General features: G+C 37.6%; 4 protein-coding genes and 2 long non-coding RNA genes across 7 annotated transcripts; 3 read left to right on the top strand and 3 right to left on the bottom strand.

Annotated features, from left to right (window-relative positions):
* The first annotated feature begins 155 nt into the window (after positions 1 to 155).
* CRSH (Ca2+-activated RelA/spot-like protein) lies at positions 156 to 2,706 on the top strand. Its single transcript, XM_008225283.3, is given in 6 exon segments — positions 156 to 632; positions 722 to 1,424; positions 1,427 to 1,653; positions 1,755 to 2,045; positions 2,307 to 2,430; positions 2,433 to 2,706. Coding segments are annotated over 6 exon segments (1,776 nt in total). The 5' UTR covers positions 156 to 230; the 3' UTR covers positions 2,462 to 2,706.
* A 413-nt stretch (positions 2,707 to 3,119) lies between these two features.
* Positions 3,120 to 3,716, top strand: LOC148920119 (uncharacterized). The gene is made up of 2 exons (XR_016124330.1): positions 3,120 to 3,258; positions 3,494 to 3,716. It is a non-coding gene; the product is annotated as an uncharacterized LOC148920119 (long non-coding RNA).
* Positions 3,717 to 4,017: 301 nt separating this feature from the next.
* CIPK1 (CBL-interacting protein kinase 1) lies at positions 4,018 to 8,979 on the bottom strand. 2 transcript variants are annotated; one of them, XM_008225285.2, is made up of 12 exons: positions 8,152 to 8,979; positions 7,842 to 7,904; positions 6,254 to 6,325; positions 6,054 to 6,161; positions 5,854 to 5,934; positions 5,588 to 5,767; positions 5,255 to 5,467; positions 5,036 to 5,149; positions 4,806 to 4,922; positions 4,608 to 4,670; positions 4,361 to 4,435; positions 4,018 to 4,252 (listed from the first exon to the last, which is right to left on the bottom strand). In XM_008225285.2, exons 1-12 carry the CDS (start codon positions 8,374 to 8,376, stop codon positions 4,184 to 4,186), a joined length of 1,380 nt encoding a protein of 459 aa, XP_008223507.2. In that variant the 5' UTR covers positions 8,377 to 8,979; the 3' UTR covers positions 4,018 to 4,183. The 2 variants fall into 2 exon arrangements, with proteins under 2 accessions (XP_008223507.2, XP_008223506.2); XM_008225284.3 differs by having other exon boundaries at positions 7,842 to 7,922; positions 8,152 to 8,742.
* A 5,944-nt stretch (positions 8,980 to 14,923) lies between these two features.
* On the top strand, positions 14,924 to 18,750 carry LOC148920118 (uncharacterized). The gene is made up of 2 exons (XR_016124534.1): positions 14,924 to 15,135; positions 15,249 to 18,750. It is a non-coding gene; the product is annotated as an uncharacterized LOC148920118 (long non-coding RNA).
* On the bottom strand, positions 16,436 to 18,291 carry LOC103323300 (Late embryogenesis abundant protein (LEA) family protein). The gene is made up of 2 exons (XM_008225286.3): positions 17,955 to 18,291; positions 16,436 to 17,309 (listed from the first exon to the last, which is right to left on the bottom strand). The coding sequence occupies exons 1-2, from the start codon at positions 18,289 to 18,291 to the stop codon at positions 16,675 to 16,677; spliced, it is 972 nt and encodes a 323-aa protein (XP_008223508.2). The 3' UTR covers positions 16,436 to 16,674.
* A 1,085-nt stretch (positions 18,751 to 19,835) lies between the features above and the next one.
* On the bottom strand, positions 19,836 to 23,264 carry LOC103323301 (uncharacterized). The gene is given in 4 exon segments (XM_008225287.3): positions 19,836 to 21,921; positions 22,247 to 22,322; positions 22,325 to 22,595; positions 23,153 to 23,264. Coding segments are annotated over 3 exon segments (2,235 nt in total). The 5' UTR covers positions 22,593 to 22,595; positions 23,153 to 23,264; the 3' UTR covers positions 19,836 to 20,030.
* Between the last annotated feature and the right edge of the window lie 2,785 nt (positions 23,265 to 26,049).

Below are 26,049 nucleotides of genomic sequence, written 5' to 3'. Positions count from 1 at the left end.
CGGAAATTTAAATGTGTTCTTGAATTGAACTATAGGGATCCAATTGAGATAATTTAAATCACATGGATAAAAGTGAAACCATCAATAAACTATCAGGACCAATAGTGACTTTTTACAAGTTTAAAAGAGGATAAAGTTGATAAAATTACAAGCATATCCTTATATTGTCCTGCTCACTGTCTGTCTACTTCTCTTTACCTCTCCACCACGAACAAAGCAGAGACATAAGCATGGAGCTTCCATCTATGGAGCTTTACTGTCCACGTCATCGTCATCGTCATCGTCTTCTTCATCAGGAGCCAATACCCAAAACCCATCACCGTACTGTGAGGATAGTCCCGGGTACTGTGACCCTGCAGAGATGTTGTACTCAGCGAATTCGAAGACTGGGTTTCTTGAAAACTCGGTCGTTTCTGCTGGAACAGACAGGAGGGAAGATGGTGGTTGAGCTGGTGGGGGCATTCAACGAGCTCACAGAGAGGATGGGGATGCTCTCCAGCAGTGGGTCCCAGTTACTCTTCAAGGCTCTCAAGCTCTCCATTCCTCTGCTTCACGCTTTGCCTCTAACCTCAGATGGTCGGTCCTCGCTCTCCAGGGCCTTGTCTATTTCTCTCCTTCTCGCAGACCTTCAGGTATGGACTTTTTTTTCAATATCTGGACCTTCAGTTATGTAATTTTGATGATACCATTAATGGGTTTTCAGTGAATTTGATTGTTGTAGATGGATGCTGAAGTTATCTCAGCTGGGATACTCAGACCAGTTGTGGAGGCTGGTGCAATTTCGATTCTTGATGTTAGAAACCAGATTGGTACTGGCACTGCCCATTTATTGCATGAAAGCATGCGGGTCATGAAGGTCCCTTCTAAAGTTGATGTCTTGGATGATGGCAGTGCTGTTGCGCTGAGAAAGTTCTGCTTGACGTACTATGATATGAGGGCTGTGATTTTAGATTTGGTCCTCAGGCTTGACATGATGAGACATCTTGGTTACCTCCCAAGGTATCAGCAACAATCGATTTCTCTGGAGGTTATGAAGATTCACGCACCTTTAGCTCACGCTGTTGGGACCAACTGGCTGTCACTGGAGCTGGAGGATCTCTCGTTTCAGTACTTGTTTCCCCATTCCTACCTTTATGTTGATACATGGTTGAAAAGTCATGAGAGTGGAAGTAAGCCTCTGGTTGATGTTTACAAGGAACAGCTCTTGCAGTCTTTGAGAGTTGATCCTTTGTTGGCAGGCATGGTTGTTGATGTTTCAGTTGATGGTCGGTATAAGAGTCGGTTTAGCACCATGAAGAAGCTGTTGAAAGATGGTAGGAAGCCAGAGCAAGTACATGATGTGTTAGGATTGAGAGTCATTTTGGAGCCTAGGAGTGGCAAAGATATGGCAGAAGTAGGGGAAAGCGCTTGTTACAGGACGCGTGAATTGTTCGATCTTTGTGGAAGGAAATGCCTCATAGGACAAAAGATTACATTGCCAGGCCCAAGACAAATGGGTACAGGAGTTTACATATGGCTGTTGATGTTAGTGACTGTGGCAAGAGTAGACCATTGATGGAAATACAAATAAGGACTAAGGAGATGGACATGTTGGCAGATGCTGGAACGGCATCCCACTCCTTGTACAAGAGTGGTCTTACAGACCCAGAAGAGGTTGTTTGATATATGCCCTGCGCATTAAGCTTGTAAATGTACTTGAAATGGTTTATATTCGCCTGTTATGTGACTTACAATCACTTGTTGATGATGATCAGGCAAAGCGACTCAAGGCCATAATGATGGCTGCAGCTGAATTTGCGGCATTGCGTCTTCAAGATATTCCATCCATGAATCATGAAGGTATTGAGACGGAGCAGAGTCAGAGCGATCGAGTATTCCGCCTTCTTGACAAGAATGGAGATGGTAGGATCAATATTGAGGAACTTATGGAGGTGATGGAAGAGCTTGGTGCCCCAGGGGAAGATGCACGTGAGATGATGCAGCTCCTTGATGCAAATAGTGATGGTTCACTTAGCTCAGATGAATTTGATTTGTTTCAGAGACAGGTAAAGATTGCTGTATTTCACATTCAAAGTAGTTAGCCACGAAAACTTGTATTAAAAGGACTATCAGATTGATGCGCCACTTCTTTGAAATTTTTTGGTGGACCATTATTTTGTACTTTATTTCATGTTTATGGAACGCCTTATCTACATTAATTATCTGAACTACAGTTAGCTTCTTGCCGTTCAGATTACTTGTTAAAGACATTGATTCCTGTAGGCAGTTGTATTTGAATGATTTTTTTTTTCTTCCTATATATGCAGGTTGAATTTATGCGTAATTTCGAGGACAAAGATGAGCTGTACAAGACCGTATTGAATGAGAAACTTCAAATTGCCGACAGTAGCAGCTTGATCCAGGTGTCTGGTGAAGATCTTAGCAGCAGGCTTGGAAATTAGATCTGCTTGCATCTGGTTGAAGAGATATATGTAGTTACTCTCATTCACCATGTAAATAGAAATATTTGAACTGTATATACCAAATTTCTCTTGTAATGATGTAAGATATTATTGTTCAGGGGTCTAATGTTGTAGAACCTGTTGGTTCCTAAAGAAAGAATAGCCAGATATAGTATCCTAGGTGTGATGTATATGTAATTAGCTATCCAACATGGCATTTTCTCTCTTGATTATAATAAAGAATGTATAGCATCCTTACAAGCTATTGTCTTTGTGTTTCAGTAGAGAAATTTATTAGATGGTCCGTTAGTGAGTGATGGAGTCAATTATGGTGGTTGTGAAACTAGTCGAAAGTGGAGGAAATAGCAGCAATCTTCATGTTTATGTTTTCGGAAATTTTGAATTTGTGTTGATACTTTTCTCCAGGCCCTACTTTATTAGCAGAGCCACCCGAAAATGAGTGAAAACTCTGGTCAAGCTGCTCAAGAGGTCTTCTCCGAGGAGATGGAGTTTGACGACCTATGTCGTGAGCAAGATGTGCAAGAAGCAATCAAAAAACTAGCTGATCGGCTGAACAAGTTCCAGGTAAATGTATACTAGATCATGTCTTTTGAAAATTTGTTCTTTGAAGAGATTAGACTCTAATGGGGCCTAAAGATTCACACTTTCCTGAATTGAGCTTACCAAGCACAGGACCCTTCATTACTCTGCAAGATCTCAAGCTCTCCATTCCGTTACTCAGCACCTTGCCTCTATCTCGAGATGATGCAGCGATGGTTCTCTTAGCTCAGATGAATTTGATTTGTTCCAGAAACAGGTAAAGATATCTCTCATAATGGAAGTACTTAACCACAAAAGTCGTATAAAAAGTTTTCTCTTTGCCTTCTTTTTCTTTGCGGATCACCTTGTCTACACCTTTTTAGGAACCTAGTCTACATGTATTATTTGAACTAATGTTAGCTTTTTCCCATGCGCACCACTTGTTAAAGACATCGATTTTCTGACAGGTAATTTAGTCTGAATGATCTTATTTGTCTTCCTATCTCTGGCAGGTTGAATTTGTGCGCAATTTTAAGCACAGAGATGAGCAGTACAAGACCGTGTTGACCGAGAAACTTCAACGTGCAGACAACAGCAGCTTGATACATGGTAGAGATCTTGACAGCAGCCTTGCAAATTAGATTTGCTTGCATCTGGTTGAAGGGTTATTCGTAGTTACTCTCATTCACGATGTAAATAGATCAATTCCACTGTATATGCTAAAATACTTATGTAGGTTATCATTGTCAAGAGGTCTAATGTTTTAGAACCTGTTGCTGATCCCAAAAAAAATAGCCAGACGTCTATAAAATATATGAGGTGTGACGAATCTGTACAAACCTCATAGACAATAGTTGTTGAGTCAGAAAATAATAATGACTGCTTAGAAAATTTGAGTTAGCTTTTAAGTTTTTTCCTTACAAATGCGAAATAACTCGGACTATTTATCTAGTGGTTTTTGTCTTTCTAATGTTGGAAAATATCCCAAGTTCGAATCTCTCATTTCCTGTGGATGAAAAAATAAAGTATGAAATGATTCTCGTAATCAAAAATATATTTCACATCTACTCGAGTCTTACATATTAACACTAAATACATCCAAAACTGAAAATTTACATAAATCGTAATATAGGATTCTATACTATCTACATCTCTCCAAGGCTTAAATACCATGTTGTTTGACTTTGCAAAGAACATGGTTTTCACACTTGGCTAGTCAACAACCCTTGGCTTGCGGGAACACCTAAATCATTTGATAGCTTTTCACACAACTGCACATAGCAAAAGAAAATGATTTTAATTCCTGAAATAAGAGAGAGACGGGGGTACTTGCAGATAGGACTGTAAACAAGCTGTGCACCATTCAGAAGAATATATACCTGTCTATATGCAGAAGAATCACCATATGACTTTCTGATTTCAACAACAAATAAAGATGGGCTTATCTCAAACACCTGATGCAATTATGGAGACAACTATCAGTTAAAATTCATGTAATAAAATTGTCACAGAGAAGGATTAAACATTGAAAGAGAAAGTTAATGTGGTTAGAAATTAATTAAAATGCATGCCAGGCACAAATATTTTGTCAGGAAGAAAACCCTCCAAGAGTTTGAAATGAAATACCTCTGCTGCAACTGATAGACTACCCATACTTCTCTCCCCTTTGTGCTCTTGCATCACTTTTAACTGAAATGTTGGACAAAACGAAACCATATTTCAGTCAATATTGCATTGACGAAGGAAACATAAATTATACCAGTTATCATTGCAACTTTAATATTTCAGGACGTGAGTCGAAAATGAGGATATAAAGCTACTAACCCTTCCATTTTTCTTTTGGACACAATATCCCATCTCTAGTACAATTTCTTCAATCTTTTCAAGCAAATCTTTTTCAGAGTGGTTGGATGTAAATCTGATCTTCCTCTCAGACACATCCTAAATTAACCCACAATCAGAAAGAGGTGTCAACTTCAGTAATAGATAATGAAATACTTAATGCCAAACAAAGAAGACAAAAATCGTTTTACAAAGTAAGCTTTTACCCTCACCTCTTTCTCAAAGAAGCCGGAGAGGTCTAGACACGAGGACATTCCAATCAACTGAAAGGCATTTATATGGGTGTGCGAGTGCCGGGCGTCTGGACTCCTCTCCCCCTCAGATGGCTATACCAAAAGGTAAAAGAAACGGTTCTCAGTTAGCATAAAAGAAATTGAAAGATGTACAAAAAAAGAACGGGTAGGGAATGGACATGAATTGCATATTCATACCACTTCATTTATTGAGAAAGCTTCATCATCAACGTTTATATCTTCTTCTTCATCATCGGGATTCGCATGAGAGTAATCCTGCCTGAACCATTCATCTGACTTGATGCCTGTCATTGTTATTCTGGTAACAGGGTTGGGATCAAGAATCTTTTTTATCAAGTTCTTTGCACCAGGTGATAGCCATGTGGGTATCTGAACTTCACCCTTCAAGATCTGAAATCCCTCTAAAAATGTTAGCATCAAAGTGAAGGAAATGCAAATGATAATAAAAATTCTTCATTCCTAAAGCCATACAACAAACACAAGAAAATCAAAGAGAGTTGTTGTCAACACCTTTTGATAGAGAACTGCAAGATTTCTATCATCGAAAGGGAGAAATCCGGTAAGAATGACGTATAAGATGACACCACATGACCATATATCAGAGGTGGCACCATCGTACCCTTTATTAGCAAGAATCTCAGGAGCAACATAGTTGGGGCTTCCACAGGTTGTATGAAGCAACCCATCTTCCTGATATATCAGACAGAATTAAAGGGTTAAGTTATTAGATACCAAACTTATCACTTTAAAAAGTTTGGTTTGGAAGAGTAATGTACCCTAAAATGCTGGGGCAAAGCACTGAGGCCAAAGTCTGATATCTTTATGTTCCCCTTGGCATCAACAAGAACATTTTCCAGCTGCAACCAAAAACATACAAAACTTGTCATGCAAGAAAGAGCGAGCAATTGAAAACCATCTGCAGCTTTTTGCTGAGTCCTCAGTTTCACAAAGTTTTTCTTAAAAAGAAAGGACGTACCTTCAAATCCCGATGGAAAACGCCTTTGTTGTGGCAGTAGCTCACACCATCAATCAACTGTTGGAAGAGCTTCCTGCCTTCAGCTTCTGTAAGTTTTCCCTTGTGTGCCTGAAACACAGAGTAACTTATTAGTATCATCAACTATTCAACTTCCTGCCTTCTGAAACAAAAAGCTGTGCATTAGAGTAAGAGCTCCTTACAATTTTGTCAAACAATTCTCCTCCAGTAACATATTCTAGGACCATGTAAATCTTGGTTTTGCTTGCCACAACCTGCAAGATAAGCATAATCAGCAGGATGAATACAAAGCATTGTTGGCCATGGCATTGAAAGTCCTAATACCAATGATGAGAACACAGAGAGAAAAAAATATGGTTTACAGTTTACAGCATTATAAATAGATCAAAGATCGAACCAATGACAGCGCTAATTATGCTAATGGTTGGGATGTGATTTTTATTTTTTTATCAACGACACCCTTAATATTATTTACAAGATACTGTTTTGTTGAATACCAAACAAATTTGATGACATTTGTTGACCAAGGGGACACATTGAATTGAGTTCGAATGCTTTTACTTAATCAAATCAAAATGTGTTCCATCCACCTTTGTAGAAAGGCAACCAAGACCAGTTCTCTGCATCAACAAAACCCATATTCTAAAACTCCACATATATAATTCATAGTCATCACCACCATCCTTATCCAAAATTATCACTTTCCATTCTTCTTTCTTATTAAAACTTTTTTTTTCTTCCCTAAATATATTATATATTTCTGTCTATATGACTAATTCATCCTATGATTCTATTTGAAGAAACCCTAATGGATGCTAAAATTAATTAAGGTGCTTAATGAATATACCATACGCAACTAACTTGAAGCAATCATTTTCATTTTAGGGGACAATTGACAAGGCATGGCCCTCCCTTGGTGACCACAATTAAGACCATATTAATGATCTTAGTCTTATCCATCAAAATGGTATCATGGGTGGGCCCATTCTGAAAATATGCTTGTTGAAGTGAGGTCAGGTCACTAAGTCCATGCAGACTGCAGCAGAGATAGGTATATATACCATTACTATATACACATGGCTAGGTTGGACTGGTTGATGGATCCCCTTAACAGAGTCATATACACAAGAAAATATCTCAATAACCAACAAAAAATTTTTTTTTTCCAGGCCCAACCAATTTTTTTTTAATGAGGGTAAAAGTATATTAGGGTGATTGATCAAATCATCCCGGGTGAGACCTCATGAACAAAGCAATCCGTGCAAACCGCGACATGAACAAATAAAACAAAGTTAATGTATCATAAATATCGTGTTCGAATGTGTGGTTCAGATTCAGTAGATCACGTAGCATAGAACGGTAAACGAAAATCTAGAAAGTGTTTTTGTTATATGCTACCTTTATTTGAGGAAACGATAAGCAAAATGGGGTAGTACGTGTCATGTGACGCGTTATTGAAGTGATTAGCCAAGTAAAAAATTAGAAAAGTTACCACAGTAAAAAACAACTGTGCTTGCTAGCACCAATCCCAAAACAAAACAAAACAAAACAAAACAAAAACAGCAACATGAGGTTGTCATTATTAGAAAACAAAACAAAACAAAACAAAACAAAAACAGCAACATGAGGTTGTCATTATTAGAAATTAGTGGGAAGAGATTATGGTAATTATAGTGATAATTAGGGGTCATGATTCATGGATTAGACAGTAATGGACAAACAAAAACGCTGTTAATAACAGAGCTCTAGAAGCAGCGAAGCAATGCATACCTCGTGTAATCTAACAACGTTGGGATGTTTCAGGAGCTTCAAAGTGCCAATCTCCCTCTTTATCTGCAATTTTTTTTTCTTCTAAAATTGTGTTATTGTGTTGTTCAAAACAAAACAAAACGTCCAAAACTCAGAAATATTTTTAAAAAAAATTCATGAATGTCAATTTCAGTTTCGATTGAACACTGCCCAGAAAACCCATTAATGAAAGATTAAAACTTTGAGGAAAAAATAGAACAATAATGAATGGTTGAAAGAGAAAAACGGAACCCATCAATGAAAGATTGAAACTTTGGGCAAAAAGACTGACCTGGTCTGTGATCTTGAGATCAATGATTCTGGTTTTCTCGAGGATCTTAACAGCAAAGGGCTGGCCAGAAACGACGTTCTTAGCAAATTTGACTTTGCCGAAATTGCCCTCACCAAGAGTCCTTCCAAGCTCGTATTTTCCCAGTCGCATTCCCTTGTTACTGCAATTGCTCGCGTTCTTCTTCTTGTCCACCTCCTCCTCTGCACCTTTTCTTACCATCACCATGTAATGACACGTTTGCTCTGGTTTCCGTGAAGGAAGAAGAAGACCACTTGCTGCTGCTTCTTAATTTTCTGTCTTTATATATAGAAACGATGGGCTCTTGGATTGAAACGTTTGAATTGAGAAAGTATCAACGATTCGAAACGTAACGCAAATTCTATAAAAACTATAACAAAAACAAAAAGTCCAAGTCCAACTGGGTGAAACAGAGACGCAACTGGGAATTTGCAACCAAATAAACGAGCTCCCTTTTATTTCTAGGCCACGCCTTCTCTCTCTCTCTCTCTCTCTCTCTCTCTCTCGGAAGCCTCTCTATCTATATATATATATACATGCAAAAACAATGAGTTGAAAACCTCCACTTAATGTATGTACTAATAACGCATGTGCATACATTTATAGGAGAAGACAGAAGGAGGTTGCGGTGGGTTGAACTGTAATTAGGGTCGACCGTGGTTAAAACAAGTTGTTTTCATCCCCATAAAAAGGTAAACTTCCTTTTCATCTACATTTCGGATTTCCGAACACATGTTATGTTTCAGTTCGAATCTAAATTTATCTCGTGAGTCTTATTGCGTTGTTATTATTTAATTAAGATCAAATTAAATAATACATCATAGTCAAACCATTAATCGTAGTATATGTTACTCAAATTTTCGGTTATAATATTTGAATAAAATATAAACATCCAAGGTGTTTGGATTACCACGGATGTATGCGTGTATGGATAAGAGGGACATGAGACCATAATTTTCTTACCTTTTCAGCCTCCTTTGCTATTAGCCACATTTTTTTTCAGGCTTCCCGATGACCATCGAGGGGTCCATTTTCTCACATCATCTTTCTCCCCCACAAAAGCCTCCCATGCATTTTGAAGCCACCACGGGCCTCTGTGCTTTAATTTTATACCACAATTTCAACTATACATTACAAGAAAAAGTATTACAACTAAGCATTTCTATTAAAGTAAATACGTGTCAGGTGTGTAGTTGCGTCACGCCGATCATGTGAGCATGGACCCTCTACTTTTTTGCATTTTTGTTTTTATCTAACACATTATTTGTGATTAGTGATTTTTGTATGCATTAACTACATTTTAGTCTCTAAAAATTTAAGGTCAGTATCGAAATTGATCCAATACTAAAGCTTTACATTGAGTAAATTACGAGAAACATTTACATGAAACGGAAAATGTATTATTTTGATATTTTCAGTCAATCACGATATATCACGTATGATAACTTTTTATGTGATATTCTGCAATTGGTAAGAAATAACAAAATAAGTGTTATCCCCTGTTTTAGAAAAATATTTCTCTTAAATTACTGATAATTTAATGTATTTATAAAAGGTGTTGAGCTAAGATGGTTGAAATTGGCGGTCTATATTTTTTGACTGCCCTTACGTGGCTATGATTTTTGTCACTGCTTAAAAAGATGACACGTGTTTTTATGTATGGCTGCTTTTTACTATAGAATTGACGGGTTACCTATCTACTTTAAATTATGAATTGACTTCCTGTTTTTAGTGTCAATAATGGTAGCTGCTGGGTCATATGGCTCAACGAAAAGCATCTTTACTTTTTCCTATATATGAAGAAACCAAACATTTCGTGCTCTCACACGGTTAGCTATGATTTGGTGGGGAAATTTTTAGTGTTATCGTAATACTGTTACGTGATGTTATCAATCAATTCATATTATAATGAGAATAAATGAAAATAAATTTACTGATATTATAATACGTGAATCACATGACAATTTTGCAGTCCAATAAAATAATTTTTTGATCTCGACACAACTTAATACATTAAGCAACAATTATTGACAAGATCAGATCTTGACCATAACAAGATGAACAGTTGTGATGGAAGCGCTTATTATAAACATATCCATGACATGATCGTTTTCCTCCCAAAAATGTTAGTGTATTGAGAAAGAGGGGGGAAAAATAATGAGAAAATTGTTGTGTGTGTTTAAGATGTAGAAGAAGGATCCGAAGAATAATCAAAACCTATAAAGAAAAGAACATGTCTTTTGCGTGTACTCGGCCAGCCACCCGCCCAATTGACATAATAATTTGAAATCAGGTCAAAATCATGAGATCATATGCCAGTGGCTTGGAAAGATGTTGCACATGGTAGGTGGAAATGGAAGTCATGGGCCTCACACCTTTATATGATTGGATTGGCATATATATAATTACCTAAATTATAGGTATGAAGCCATTGGGAGAAAAAAACAATACATAAACTTTTAGATTTCTTTTAGAAGTGGAAAGAAAAAAATGCACTCATTTTCAAATGATTTTATTGTTTTTATATATATATATATATAGAATTTAATCGTATTTGTATGCGTCATTTAAAATGAATGTAGGTATTGTATACAATTACTAGTGTAGTGGTTTGGAATAATTGTTCTTCCACGCAAGATTTTGGGTTCGAAGTCCTAACATCTTTGTTATGTTGTGTGTATGAATTTAATATATTATATCGTCCATTTCAATCAGAAATGTCCTTAAAAAAAAAGAAAAAAAAGGGTTAGGCATTATATTCAATTGCTTAAAATAAATTGTATTAAACATTTTTTCTAAATTATTTATTCCAAATCGAAGGTTGAAATTCAACCAATCAGAAATTATCTAATAGAGTACCACGTTTTTGTTTTGTTTTTTATTTTATTGTTTTTTGAAAAAGTCATTTAAAAGATTATTAACTATTAGAAATTTTCTTGGCGGTTTCTTATTTTATTTATTCCCTTGTACATAAGGAACGTGACAAGTGACGATACTTCTGGTCCTACACATGTCAAACAACAATTTTTTTTTTTTTCTGTTCTTTTCTCCGACGGACAAGTTACATTGCACCACCGTATTTGGTCTGTGCCGACCCACTCGCATTTCTCATTGTGGTTTGGTTTTATTTGAAAGCAAAAACATTACATACCAGAATGAGCATATATAATTTTCTTTGTCGCTGAGGTAAGTTATACTTGTTTACTAGGACAGTGAATCTATTTGCACTTTGAGCACTTCCACTCTTTCCTTTTTGCTTTTAGGCTCCAAAAACAAACCTTACAAATGACAAGTTGTCATGGCAAGAAGTGATCCACGAAACTGAGCAAGCCCGAAGACAAGACTTGTATGGGCAAATTGATATCATGTTGACGTCAGCATAAAGTCAGAGACCAATTTAAATACTAAAAAAGTTGATTATAAAAACCAAAAAATTCAGATTTTTTTCTTTCTTTCTATAAATATCTAGCCATATTCTTTACTTTCCACGCCAAAATCCATACAACTTCATCTCCTCATATCTCATGTAAATAAGATCCCTTGAGTTGTCATGGCAATGGAAGGAATGCATCAAAAATCATAATCACTATTCACGTAATAGTAGTTGTTTTACCCTTCACATACATAATTGGTGAAAGTCTTTAAGTTCGAATCCAGCTGTTGTAGTGATTTATATAATTTAAATATATGTGTAAGAATGGAAAAGAAAATCTTAAGGATCCGTAAAGTAAACTAATTAAAGATCTTGCATATTTTCCTCTCTAACATGTCACTTCATTTGTCTATGTAGCTTTTGTTTTGTGTTCTTTTTCTCTTTTATGTTTTGCCATAATTCAGAGTGTAACATCGTTGGGGGAACTGCGGGTAACTTATTCCTTTTGTTTGTTAGCCTCAAAAGAGATAGCGTAAGCTTTTCAGTCCAGAAGAATCGTTGCGTTGTTCAAGCTATGAGACAAGAAATATATTCAAAGCTAGCTCTCAGTTGAATAAAGAATTTCCGGATGCGTGCGGCGTGTTATGTATGACTTGGATTAAATCAAATCCAAAGGAACACGTTTGAAGCGTAATTTACGCATGTTTTCTATGGCAATTTGGCCTGCACATCATTTTCTTCACGACAAAATCCTCACAACTCTCACCAATAAATGGGATCCCAACAAAACCATTGATGCTTATTTATGATCGGGCATCTCTTTCATTGCATTATTGAAGGACTTTTTAGGAATTTCATGATTTATTCTATATTAGACAAAATATTCACTGTAAGAAGTTGTGTTTTTACGGTACCAAATAATAACCTTTTAGATTTATTTAATCTCAAATATGCATTAAAATACTTTTTTACGGACCAAATATATTACACATGAAACTGTGATTTATTTGTAAGAAAGAATGACTCAAAGTATTATCAAACATGAAACTGTTACGTATAAAGACCGTAAAAATGCCCATGTAGTCGTTCTTATGTAACAATCTAATCATGGTGTATAGAATTGGGCATGAATTCAGCCACTATTGTCCTTTCGCCCATTTAGTCAAGCCATCTTTGTCCAAGAAAATGCCATATACTTTCTTAGTTCACGGATCATATTCCAAGTGACTAAGAGCACTTCTAGCGCTACAGGTCAATTTGGGCAGAGGGGGCCTTATGCACTTCTAGTGCTTATGTGACACTTGAAATTGATGGTATAATGTGGGAAATAAATAGAAAAATTATGGAATTGACGGATTTATGAAGAGTATACTTAGGTGAAAAGGACTTATTATTTTTCAATGCTTTCAAATAGTTTTGATGAATTGATTGAAGGTATGAACAATTATATGAATTTTTAAATGATTTTAATAGTGGGGTTAGTATGTTGATATTATATTTTGCAAAACTTTCTTTTGTCCACTCACATTTTTAATATTTTGCGCTCTCAGACAGTTATCAAGTACCGGAACATCACCACCGGGCATTCATCACCCACCACTCATATACTTCCATTATGTATGATATTCTACTGTAACCGTACTATTTTTGTAAATTAAATTAATTATTAGGCTATGATATTGCCCTGGGATTTTTGTAAGGCCTGAGGCCACACAAATTTGCTGTTGAATTATGTGTGCCCTAACATTGTGCATGCTAAACACTTGTAGATATATGAATTGCATTTTGTACAGGAGTAAATTTTGGGAAACGAGCAATTTATAGGGGAGAGTCTGCCGATTTTTTGGTAGTAGTCAAACCTTAAAAGAATGTTTGAGTTTGGTTTAAAGGGCAATTTGGTCAAGTGTTGTTGAAGGAAAATGTGATCCTCCTAACATAATTTCACCACCACTAATTAATTAATAAGGTTTTATTATTTTAGGTTCGACCCATTAAAGACGTAGTGTCTCTTAATTACAATATCTTGCTTCAAAGAAACACCCTTTGATTATATCATAAAGAAACAGAATGTGTGTATTTGGTTTTGCGGCTGCCCCTAAGTCGAACCTTAGGGTGCCTACGTATCCCCTGGGGGAATCAAGCCACTCGTAGTTCAAAGAATCGCAAAGAAAAAATGACTCATTTCAAGGGAAATTTGATTTGAATTGTATTGAGAAGCGTTTAAGTGAATTTAGTTTGAATAAATCAGGGATTCGATATGGAATTGTGTTTTGGACAGTTGCATCTAGATTGAATCTCTAGATTGCCTACGTACCCTTTCAAAGGGATCAAACCAACGTAGTTCGATTTGATTTGTGTGAAGATAAATATTTGATTTGTGGGAATTTGGTTGATATAACCAGTGATCCAAATTTGGTTGCGGTTGTGTCTATTGAGATGCTAGACTATCTACGTACCCTTGATGATATCAAACCGACGTAGTTCAAAATTTGGAAATTAATAGGTAAGTGTGGCCCACTAATTAAGAATTTGTGTCTTTGGGATAATTTGGAGTTTTTCATGGGTAGATGACCTATGAGAAAAATTGAAAATTAATGGGTAAGTGTGGCCCACTAATTGAGAATTTGTGTTTGAGAGATTTGAATTTAATCTTATTGGAATTTTCATGGGTAGATGACCCATGAGAAAAATTGTAAATTAATGGGTGAGTGTGGCCCACTAACTGAGAATTTGTGTTGAGATTTGAATTTAATCTCATTAAAATTTGAATGGGTAGATGACTCATGGGAAAAATTGGATGGTTTTGTACCATTTTTCTTATTGTCAATGTCTAAGAAAAATAATGAGCAATTTTGATTAACCCACTAATTTTCTAAAATTGACATTTGCACTTGAAAAAGTGTTTTGGCAAATTTGATTAAGATAAACCAGAGATTTAAATTTGGTCGTGGTTGCGTCTATTGGAATGCTAGACTGCCTACGTATCATTGACGGAATCAAACCGACGTAATTCCAATTTGATTGTTTAATTTGGGTGGTTTTGTACCACTTGAGATTTGGTGTGGCTTTGTACCACTTGAGTCTTCATTGAGAATTAATGGGACTTTTTTTATTTGAGCCCATTAATTTATAATTTGAGAATTTAGGACTTTGCACCAATTATTCACCAATTGGATTTTTAATGGACAAACCCGTTGGGCTTGAAACGAGCCCGTTGTATTTGAGACTGTCAAGAAGTCTGAATTAGGCTCCTGATCGAATTGGAATCCCACAACTTCATTTTTCTTGTTTTCTTTCCCCGACCAGCTCGTAGACTTGCCCAAAGCCACATGTTGCATCATCAAAAGTAGAAAACAAATTGTTTCTTCCCCTCTAGGATTTCACGTGGTAACCCACATGCCAATCTTCCTTTTTTTTTCTTTTCCTTTTTTTTTTAAATTTATTTTTTTATAAGTTCCATGCTTGTCTGGATTTTATAGAGATTAGCTCCTTTCCGCGACTTGCTGGCAGCATGTGGAAGGCAGCTCAACTACCATGGGGTCTCTTTGATTTGTTGGGCTTCACACAGAGGCTTGCCACTACCACTTGGGAAGGTAATCACATACATTCCTTCTTAGCTTTTGACTCCGTGGTGGATTCACCTCCACATCTTCATCAATTCAATCTTGTTTAATTTTGTTTTTTTTTTTATTGTTGTCTTCCTCAGCAGACACAAACAACATTGAAAAAAAAAAGTCTTAGCCTTTGTGCTGCTGCCATAAGAGAAGTCCAGAAAATTATGGGAGCTTCTTTACGTATGTTAATGGCACCACAAACCAATTCTGGTTTTGTGATGGTTAGCCCATCATGAAAAGCCATCCTTACGGAGTGCTTGTGAATTGGATGTTGAGCACATCCTGGAAGCGTCTGAGCGGAGCTGCACCTCGGAGCAGATCATGGCTTGATCTCATGATGACTGAAATCATCTTGGCTGTCAATCCATAGCTGGATGTCCAGGAGGTATTTGAGAAGAGGTACGCTTTAGAGTAGATTCTTGACTTAATATGTGATGATTGAAATCATCATAGCCAAGAATCCCCATGGGTTAATTGTACTGAATGTTGAATGCATCCTTGGAAGTCTTTGAGCGAAGCCTTGCCATAGAGAGATTCCTCACTTTATTTACGATGACAGAAGTCACCATAGCCAGAATCCTCTTATGTGCTTGCTCTTCCTCTTCGTTCCTGCCGCTCCCCCTTGCCCCTTCTTTTTTTACCTTTTTTTTTTCTAGGGGTCATGCCTCTTATAAAGGCTATATTATGACGAGTTTGAATTCAAGCCGATGACCACTTCTCAACTGAGACACTTATCTCTTAGTGTTTCATATCTAACTAACGAAATACATCTCTTTTTTTTTTTTTTTTAAATTTTTTTCTTAATAAGATTGCAGGGACAAAAATTTCAATTCTATCCCAAGTCAAATTCCTGGCTGATTGCTTTTGTGAAAATTTCCTGTTCAACAAGTGTGCTCGACACCTGCCAGGTGTTTGACACGCATAGAATTTGACTGACACGCATAGAATTTGACACAGATTTCAAAGTGGGATTTAGATCGACTCCTGTCAGAGAATCTTATTTGAAATTTGAGATGTGAATTTTATATTTAGTCTTATTTGAAATTTGAGATGTGAATTTTATGATAAATATAGACATATGACCATCAAAATCTTATTCAAATTATTCATTTAAGTATAAAAAATAAAACAAAATTTAAAATAAAAAATAATTAATATTTTATAATAAATATGGACACGTGACAATAAATAACAACGCTTACCCTGCCATGACAAAAAGGTAGAAATGCTCTAAACGGACAATCTTGCCAAATCCCAATAGGGACTTGGCCCAATACAATTGTGGAGATGAAAATTTTCATATTATTGATCAAGTTCGAAATACAAAGCTGGCTCCAAATTATATTTCAAGCAGAGATTGAAAGAAGTACGATACAACAAAATCGAACACACATAAAACACAAAACTAGATCTCTACACAACAAAACCCAACTTGTAAGATCAGGGACTTGATCACAACAAAACTATATAAGAAGAAATGGTCATCAAGTGTGGATAGAAAACTACAGGCAGAGCAGCTCAGAGCTCCTCATCACGGCCTTGACCAGCGACGTTCTCTTTAATCTTCTGTGACTTCTGCTTGGCAGCTTCAAAATTAGATGCCACAGTGTCCTTGGCAGACTTCACAGTCTCTTCTGCTTTCTTCTTGGCTGCCTCATAACCCTCCTTCGCTTTCTGAGCTGCCTTGTTCTTCACCTCCTCTGTTTTTGGCTTTGCTTCTTTGGTCTCCTCTGCCTCCTCATAGGCCTCCTTGTTCACTTCCTCTGCTTTTTGCTTTGCCTTTTCTTCTGCCTCCTTGGTCTCCTCTGCCTTCTCATAAGCCTTGTTCTTAATCTCTTCTTCTGTTTGCCCTACCTTTTGCTTTGCCTCATTGGCCTTCTCTGCAGCCTTGCGGGCTGTTTCCTCAGCCGCATACTTGTTCTCGTATGTCTCATCTTTCGCTAACTTTGCAGCCTCATAAGCCTTCTCCTTTGCTGTATTTGTGGCTTCAGAGGCCTTGTCCTTTACTGCTTTTGTGGCTTCATACGCCTTCTCCTTCGCTGCTTTCTCAACCTCAAAAGCCTTCTCTGCTGCAGCTTCTTTCATTTCTCTAGCCTTCTCCGCTGCTGTATCTTTAATGTCTTTGGCCTTCTCTGTGGTGTATTGACCAGTTCCTGACCATTAATTAAAGCCCCCATTTATCAGTTGTTCATTTAGGAAAATATGCTTTTCTCAAGTCAGATTAAGATGTAAAGTATCTTCATCCCTAACACAAACATAACCAACCCCAATTTCCTGCATAACCCACATTTCAGCACTTCATTTTGTCTGCATTTTATTTATTTTTTAATTTTTTTAATTATAAAAAAAACTCATGTTATAAAAAAAAAAAAAAAACTCATGATCTCTCTGAGTAACACTAGGTTAGAGTTTGAATTCACACACAACAATCAATTATTATGGGCACTAAAATCAGAACATATATCGCAAAAATACACGTAAAAAATTCAAATGACCTAACAAGGAGTATTTATAGATAGACCAAAATCACTTTTGAGAAGAAACACCTTCCACATGATTCTCCAGAAAATCACTAAAAAAATTAAGTGATTCTAGGCTCTCATGTGCTTTTAGATAAAAGTGATTATTTGCCCCTCCAGAATCACTCCAACCGAGCCCTAAATCGATTAAAATCAATCACATCCATACACACAAAATGCCATATCTCATAAATCATCACTATGTAAGCAAATTAAAATTTTCTTTTTAAAATTAAAAAAAAAAAAAAAAAAGGTTACTATAATGTTGAGGCTACTAACCAGAAGCAGTGTCTTGAACCTTGTCCTTGGTGTTCTTGGCAGTGTCATAAGCAGCATCAGAAGCTTTCTTATTATTTTCATCATCATCATCCTGCTTCAATCCAAGTCCTCCAGAGATTTTCTCCTTGGCCCACTCTGCCCATGACTCTGAGTCTGAGCTTTCTCTGCCCTCTCTTTCCTTCTCTGCCGCCTCGTCCTGCGGTTGCCTTGTTTTCACCTTAAACACCTCGTCACTGGAAGACGTATGGCCCACACCAGAGCCTCTGCAAATGGTGGCCAGCATCACCGCCACCACCCCAAGAACAAATAGCACTTTGAAAGGTCGCTTTGAAGCCATGAACAAAGTCTGAAGAGATTCAAATATGCCAAAGTGTTTCTCGAAAACTGAAGTTCGTGATATGTACAAGAAGTGTATTGGAATGTGAGAGAGGTTACGGTTGGGGAGTTGTGGTTTTAAGAAGAAGAAAGAGAGGGCAGAGGAGGGTGTATGAGTAAGAGGACAGGTGTAACACAAGGTGGCAAGTTCAGCACCTGTTCAGACTAGAGAGTTGGACACGTGTCATGCTGATGCCTCCCAGGTGTCGACAGGGTTTTTTGTTTTGGCTTTTTTTTTTCTCTTTGATCGAAGGTGTCGACATGTTGGGATTGCAATTTGCGTGTCTCTTCCTGAATGGAACCGCATGAACCTGTGAAATAGCTTCTTCTGCATCTCTCAAATATCCGTGGTCTGCTTTAGTTTTGTTTTAGGATATTTGGAGATAATATATACATAATTTTATCACTTTTTCTGAACTTATCATTTTTGCACCCATTGAAAGTAAATAAGCATATATTATCCTCAAAAAAGAAAAAAAAAATATGAACAAGATCCATAATTTTATATAGAATAATTGAAATAGTTCAAAATTCATTTTATATTTTGGGGAAAACTTTAGTTGATAGTTGCATAAATTTTAAAAATTATTGTTGTTCGGATTATGAGAGAGTTTTCTCTCTCTGTTTTTTTTAAACTAGCCCCTTGGTGCCAATTTTTATTTACTTTATATATAAATAATTTTTTATAAATTTAATTTATTTTCTTTTAGAATTTAAAAAGATAATGGGTCCTATTTTTATGAAACATAACTATCCATAATCTGATTCTGTTTTGAAATTTTAATTATTTTTTAATATAAAAAAGTGTAAATTTACCATATTATCCTCATTTAATTAATATATTCAATTTTTAATATTTGCATTAACCAAGAGCCTTTTTGGGTATTTTGAATGTTTCACCATTCTTTGCCTTTTGCATAACTGTATATGCTAAAACACTCATTTAGGTTATCATTGTCCAAAGGTCTAATGTTTTAGAACCTGCAAGGTGTGATGCATGGCAGTTGATGAATCAGAAAATAATAATAATTGCTTGGAAAATTTGTCCCAGTTTTTAGTTGTTCCTTACAAATACAAAAGGACTCATTATCTATCTCAGTTTAATTGTATTTAATATTTATCTTCCTAAATGCAGCATCATAAGTCAAGTATAATGTTGAGTACTTTGTTTGTAAGGTTGCTTTGAGGCCATGATGAGTCTATGAGAATCTGATATGCCTAAACCAGTCTGAAGAGATAGATTCTAATATGATAAGTGTTCTGCCAATACACAAGTAGATTGGAATGTTGAGAGCAATGGGAAAGTTCGGAGTAAGACACGTCATACTGAAACCTACACCCCTCCACAGGCATAATTGTACAATCAGCATTCTGCATATGGAGGAGAAACATGCTACCCGGAAAAAAAATTCATTCATATTTTTCTCATACACACCAAAATCTCATGCAAAGTTCCACGCACAAGTTTTCTCATACGCAAAAATTCATGCAAGTTAAAAGGGTATCGAGCTAGATTAAATGCCTTTATTAAAATGATGGCGTGACTGGAAAATCAATAAGCTCGTTTGACAAAACAAAACAAAGATCCTAAACTACCTTAAGCTTAAAGAGCAAAAGCCTAAACTGCCAATAAAAAATGTCAAAATATACACAGGTTAAAAGCTGAAGCACCCTACTTAACGAGGTCCTTAAAAAATAATGCTAGGAATCTTTACACGTCTTCTTATTGTGGCCAAGCCCCTTGCACTTACTACACTGGAGCTGACGTTTTATTATGTCTAATGATTCAGCCTGCTTCATCTTTGGCCGGCCTGGCGGCCGTCTGGTTGGTGGAGGGGTAACAGTAACTGCTGCCAGGGTTGATTCACTCGGGAGTGGCCTGTCTACATTAGGAACAGGATGAATTGATTCTGCATAAGTTGAACGGTAACTCTCGACTGTGAAGTATCTGGAGCAGTAATCATATGGGTTCCTACCAATGCATTCAAAGACGGCAATAGCATGACAGCAAGGCAGACCAGTAAGTTGCCATCCCTTACAGCTACAATCCCAATGGTCGATATCAACAATATCAACAGATTCTCCACGAACCTCGAATGTGCTACCTTGTGAGAGCAACACCTGAAGTGATCGAGCAATTGTTGTTTCTTTTTGAAGCTTTTCCTCCTTAGATGGAGTTAATCTTGTTACCCACTGGTTGGACTCCACCCTGCGTGAATAGAAGGCTTCCATCGTCTTACCTCGCAATACATCAATCATCTGTGTAATTGGCAACTCATGTGCCTCTGATACCCAGCTGTAGAACTGCTGTCCAAAGTTTGACGTCATATGGTTGTACCTGGCTCCTCCAGAGAATGCATTAGCCCAGTGCTCTGGCCCACTTTGTATGACCCAATTGTAAGCTTCAGGTGAAATACCTTTTATGTTATCAGCACTACGCTGGAAAGCCTCCAGTTTGGGTGCATAAGCAGCAGCATAAAAATCATTGATCATAAATCGTCTTGCCTCATGAGAAAATTGCCCCTTCAAGTCCTTGTTGAGTTTTTCAGCAAGATGCCTCAAACAATAGCAGTGGTAGCATTTATCAAATACCTCAGTCAATGACTTTTTCAAACCATTCTGAACATCTGCAACAAATGTAATCTGCTGAGATATTGACACTGCAGATTTCAGTTCTAATAAGAACCAATGCCAGTTATCATCAGTCTCAGCATCCACAACAGCAAATGCTACTGGAAAGATACCATCATCACCGTCTGCCGCTATTGCAGCCAACAAAACTCCTTGATATTTTGAGTTCAGAGGAGTGCTATCAAGAAAAATGAGAGGGCGGCAACCTTCTCGGAAACCCACAATTGATGCATGGAAAGATACAAAGAAGCGATGGAAGCTTGAGTCCTCCTTAGTGGTAAATGTTGCAACACTCCCTGGATTAGTTTCCTTTATCCTCTCGCAGAAATATGGCAACTGATTATAGGCCTCTTTATAGGAGCCTTGAAGCTGCTCCCTGGCAATCTCCTTGGCACGCCATGCCTGAGAATAATTCAATTGAATCCCATATTCTCGCTTAATGTCGTCTGCTATATCCTTTGGCTTGTAGTTAGGGGAAACTTTCAACTTCTCCTTTATGATACTTCCCACCCAACCTCTAGTTGCCCGATACCCAGCTTTCACAGCAGCTCCTTCACATGTATGATCTGTGTTCATTTTTTTTATACAAATCAACTGGGTAGTAGACAATCTTGACGCATATATCCTCCATGGGCAACCTTGAGATTTGCATTTGACAGTAACACGATGACTGTCATTTTTCTTGTACCTATACGCGAAGCCATGTGCAATTGAAAACTTATGCAATGCTTCTCGGAATTCACCAAAACTATTAAACCTTTGGTCCACACCAGTGATGGTATTTTCCCACTGTTGTGCAGCTTTATGATGCTTATCATCACTAGAAGAACCAAGAACAGAAACCAAAGGGGTTTCATGGAGTTCCATATCAATTTGGTCAATGGCATTGCAAGTATCAACTCGCACATCAATAGGCTCAACAATAGGAACCACTGCTTCTGACACAGTTGTCCTGCTCGACCTGCACGTCCAACACATGTAGGGTAACAATTCCCGATGAGATTTTTATGCAAAACACATGTAGGGTAACACTTCTATTAAATGCTTTTTTGGCACACAAGCACAGTACTATATAATTACACAACAGAATACAAAGAGGCATGCACGTGTAACACTCTGTGCAAGATAACAATGGAGCTATAAGCACATTTCCATGGCCTCTGTTCCACATTGTAACTGCTGCAATTGTGACCAAACCGAACCATAAAAGGTTATGCATCCAGGGAAACAAACACACAAGTGGGTATCGAATCAGCAAGAAATAAGATGAACAAAATAAAAAGTACCTACTAGCAGGCATGTTTGACACATTTCGAGCAGCAGCTTCCTCTGACATGACAAAAACATCGACTGTGGCTGTATCCCAAGGAAATTGACCATGCGTTGCAAGTCCTTATCTTTAGAGATTGTAATGAGAGTCTTCTTATTGCCCGGAAGGAAATACTTGATGGACATTGTTTCAGCACTACAATTAAACATATCAGCTATTTCGGACTTGAAATCACCAAGCAGTGTTTGTTGATCAATGTCAATCGCATAGGCCTCACCCCCAGTGTACGATAAACTTCCATCCTTATTCGTCACAAATTCTCCACCCGATTGGCATATTGCTATAACCTTCTTTGCAGCCATGGCCTACCCACCCAAAAAGGATATTTTTTTTATAAGTTTATACACAAGAAGTCATAATGGAAATAACAAATTTGTTCGAAGCCAAGTTTACAGAAGCAGGTTGAATTTCACAGTTGATAAGAGACTAAATCCCATTTTTTGAAGCCAAGTTTACATAAGCAGGTTGAATTTCACAGTTGATGAGACTACGCTTCGAACTACATTCACAATAATAACCCTAAAGTTTGAAACTTTTGCCCATATCTATACCCTAATGCTGAAATTACATAAACCCAATGTCTTATTTGGGAGAACAACACGAAATTTTCCATCTGCAGACGTTACTAAGGTAACAAATCCCACAGGAAAAGGTGCGGAGCCATAATAACCCTAATTCCCAATTCAAAACAAGTACAACAAACAGAGCCGAAAATCAAATTTAAAAGAAAAAAGACAAATCTTTTGCACTGTGAAAAAATATGAAAAAAAGGATAGAGGAACAAGAACCCTAATATGAAATACCCAACCACAAAATTCATAGAGATAGGAACCCTAGATTGCATGGATAATAAAAATCGAACCTTCAAGCCAGACTGAGATGAATTCCTCTGGTAAACCTATAAGACGCCTTCAGTTCGTTTACTTTTCCGAAAACAGGAGAGAGAGAGAGAGAGAGCTTGCCCGCTCCGAAACGTACGCATACACAGAAAGAGATGGAGCGAAGCGTGTAATTACTTTACCGTCATGCTTCACTGCATCCGTGTCTAGTTAGCTACAGTGAGCCCACAGATTTTGAACCGTAGATGTTGCGGCTTCTTTGGTTTGGACTTGTTGAATGGCTGAAGTTTTAAGTTTTGGTTTTTTGTCTCAATAAATCCTTGGCACTGGACGGCGATTATTGAACCAATGAGGTAATGATTGTATTGGTATGTGGTACATTAGATGATCTCCTTTCCCAATCAGATTCCGTGGGCCCACATTAATCAACGTGGGTCTCACCTAATTGGACAAACGATGTTTCACTGTTTTCTAATCAGCACACTGTATCGGCATACTGTTCCGGTCGTCCAATCCTCTAATTACACGTGTTTCATATATTTCTGTTAAAATTAGTCATGTACAGTGTACATACCTCCTACTCTAATGGTACTTAAGTAATTTGACACCTTGGAAGATGATGTACATTATGCAACTCTATCTCTATTTCTTGATTGCATTATTTAGACTAAACTTTGATCAAGTTTTTCATTGGTGTAAAATTAATAATGAGGATATGACTAGCTAGTTAATTAAAGTTGTCTTATTGATCCAAAAGAAAAGGTTTGTCTGAACATAAGTGTGGTGCGTTTGCATGTTAAGTTTAATTGCGCACAAGCACCTTCACAATTTCTACCATCTGAGCAAGCTGCACGTGACAATCTCTCTCGCTAGTCCCCAACCCTTCACTGCTTTGGGGAGGTGGTCCGCCTCCTCCCTCCCCTCCTCTTCCTCCCTTTCTCTCTTCCCCTCCTCTTCCTTTCTCTCTGCTTATATTTCCTTGTTTCCTCTTCACCCTCATGGTGATTTTGCCTCACCCTGTGGTGATTTTGCTCACCCTCTGTGGTTCCACCTAGAATGGGTGTTTTTCCAGCCTGGCCCCTATCTGGGTTCTTGCCTCCACTTGTTTCCTTTAGTCTTTTTTCGCTCTTCTCAAGTTAACCCTACCCTACAGAGACCCTTTATCTCCCATCTATCCATCTCCTTTCTTCCCCAGCCACCTTCACTTTTCACCCTCCACTTCTTACATCCACACTCTCCTCATCTCTTCTGTAGTGATGCCGTTCATACATGGCCAGCAATTTCATCCGGGCGCCGCCTTACCACCGCTTGCCTCGGCCTCATCCATCGCTTCTCGCTGTTCTTCTCTGGTGTGTGGTGGTCCGTGGCTGCGATTAAAGTGCATCATGCACTTAACACTTGGATTATGGGAGCGCTTCCGCGCGGGTGGCCCGCTCACCCCATCTTCCGCTGGCCTTTGATACGTGTGACTCCTCCTGGTGGTGGCGATCTGCTCTGGTGGTGTTGTTGGCATGCTATGTGTGGCTGCTCCTGTGTTCTAGATCTAGGGTTTCTTTGTTTAATATTTTTGGGTTTCTGCTTATTTGCTTTTCTATCCTTGGGCCTGTTTTATTTGTTGGTATTGGGTTGCATTGGAAATGAGTTTCCTCAATTTGTAATGCTTTCCACTATTAATGAATAGTATTCCCTGACCAAAAAAAAAAAATTGCGCACAAGCACTGATGCTATCATAGCGGGTTCTACATTTATTGTTAGGGTAAATAGTTGAAAACCCCCTGGACTATATCGACTATCGAAATGTCCCCCATGGATTATTTTTTCAGCCAATTTAGCCTTCAAATTAAAAGAAATTGCCAATTTCAGCCCTGCAGTTAGTTTTTCCTCAATTCCATCCAAATGCCCGTAAAAAACACCATATGAAAGGCACATGAGGCGTCTCATGAGGGTAATATCGCCATTCTATACCTCACCCTCAGCCCTCACCCTCAAATTTCCCTTTATTCGAACGAAGCTTCGTTTGATACATGAGATTCGACAAAACCATCCCTTCTTCAGAACCCACCCTTGATGATGAACCCAACCCTATTTGCAAGCGCCTCCAACCTTCTTACGCGCATTGATGTTCATCAATTTCACGAAGAAGAGAAGAAATTGCAGTTGAAGATAGGATGCATAGGAACAGACGTGTAGCTTATCTGAATCAAGTTCGACCACTTTTATTACGGAGGATGATATGGTGTGTATCTGCGATGTGGATTTGAGGCTGAAACGATTGTTTGCTAGTTTGATGAAAATGCAGGGAAGAGGTTATATGTGTGTTGTAGAGAGAAGTATGGTGGTCGCTATGGTTGGAAGGCTTGGAAGGACCCAAAAATGTCTGAGCAGGGCAAACATGTCATATGTCGATTGTTGAGACGAATCAACTCATTAGAATAGAAAAGAGCTAAAGACAAGAAGATTGTGCAAGAGCTAAGAGACAGAGAGAAAAAATTTCGAAGGTGCTGCTGAGTTGTTTGGTTGTGATTCTATTGTTGTTTGTTTTATTACTGAGCTTTTCATTTGGTTAAAGTAGGTTAGGTTTTTATTTGGTTCAATGTAGGTTAGTTGATTTGGTTGAATGTAATGGCCTTTTTGTGCCTTGTTTTGGCTTAACCAATGCAGTGACATTTGGATTTGGTTCAATGTACATTTTGGGGTTAAATGTAGATTGCACAATTTGTGGATGAAGTTTGAAGTTTGGACCAAATCTGAATTTAGCACAACTTCATAGAATTGTCTTTTAAGCTTGTTTAAATTGGATACTTGCATGCATAGCACAAGCCAAGGAAAAATACTCATAAACTGCAAACATAGTACAGCAAAAGCAAGGGAAAGACACTAATCCAAAATTACAACAGAAACAGAATTCATTCAAAAAAGC

The sequence above is a fragment of the Prunus mume genome, linkage group LG2 (assembly GCF_029339155.1).
Source record: "Prunus mume cultivar Tortuosa linkage group LG2, ASM2933915v1, whole genome shotgun sequence".
NCBI classification, from domain to species: Eukaryota; Viridiplantae; Streptophyta; class Magnoliopsida; order Rosales; family Rosaceae; genus Prunus; species Prunus mume.
The sequence above is the reverse complement of the archived record's forward strand: the minus strand, read 5'-3'. Positions and strand labels throughout refer to the sequence as shown.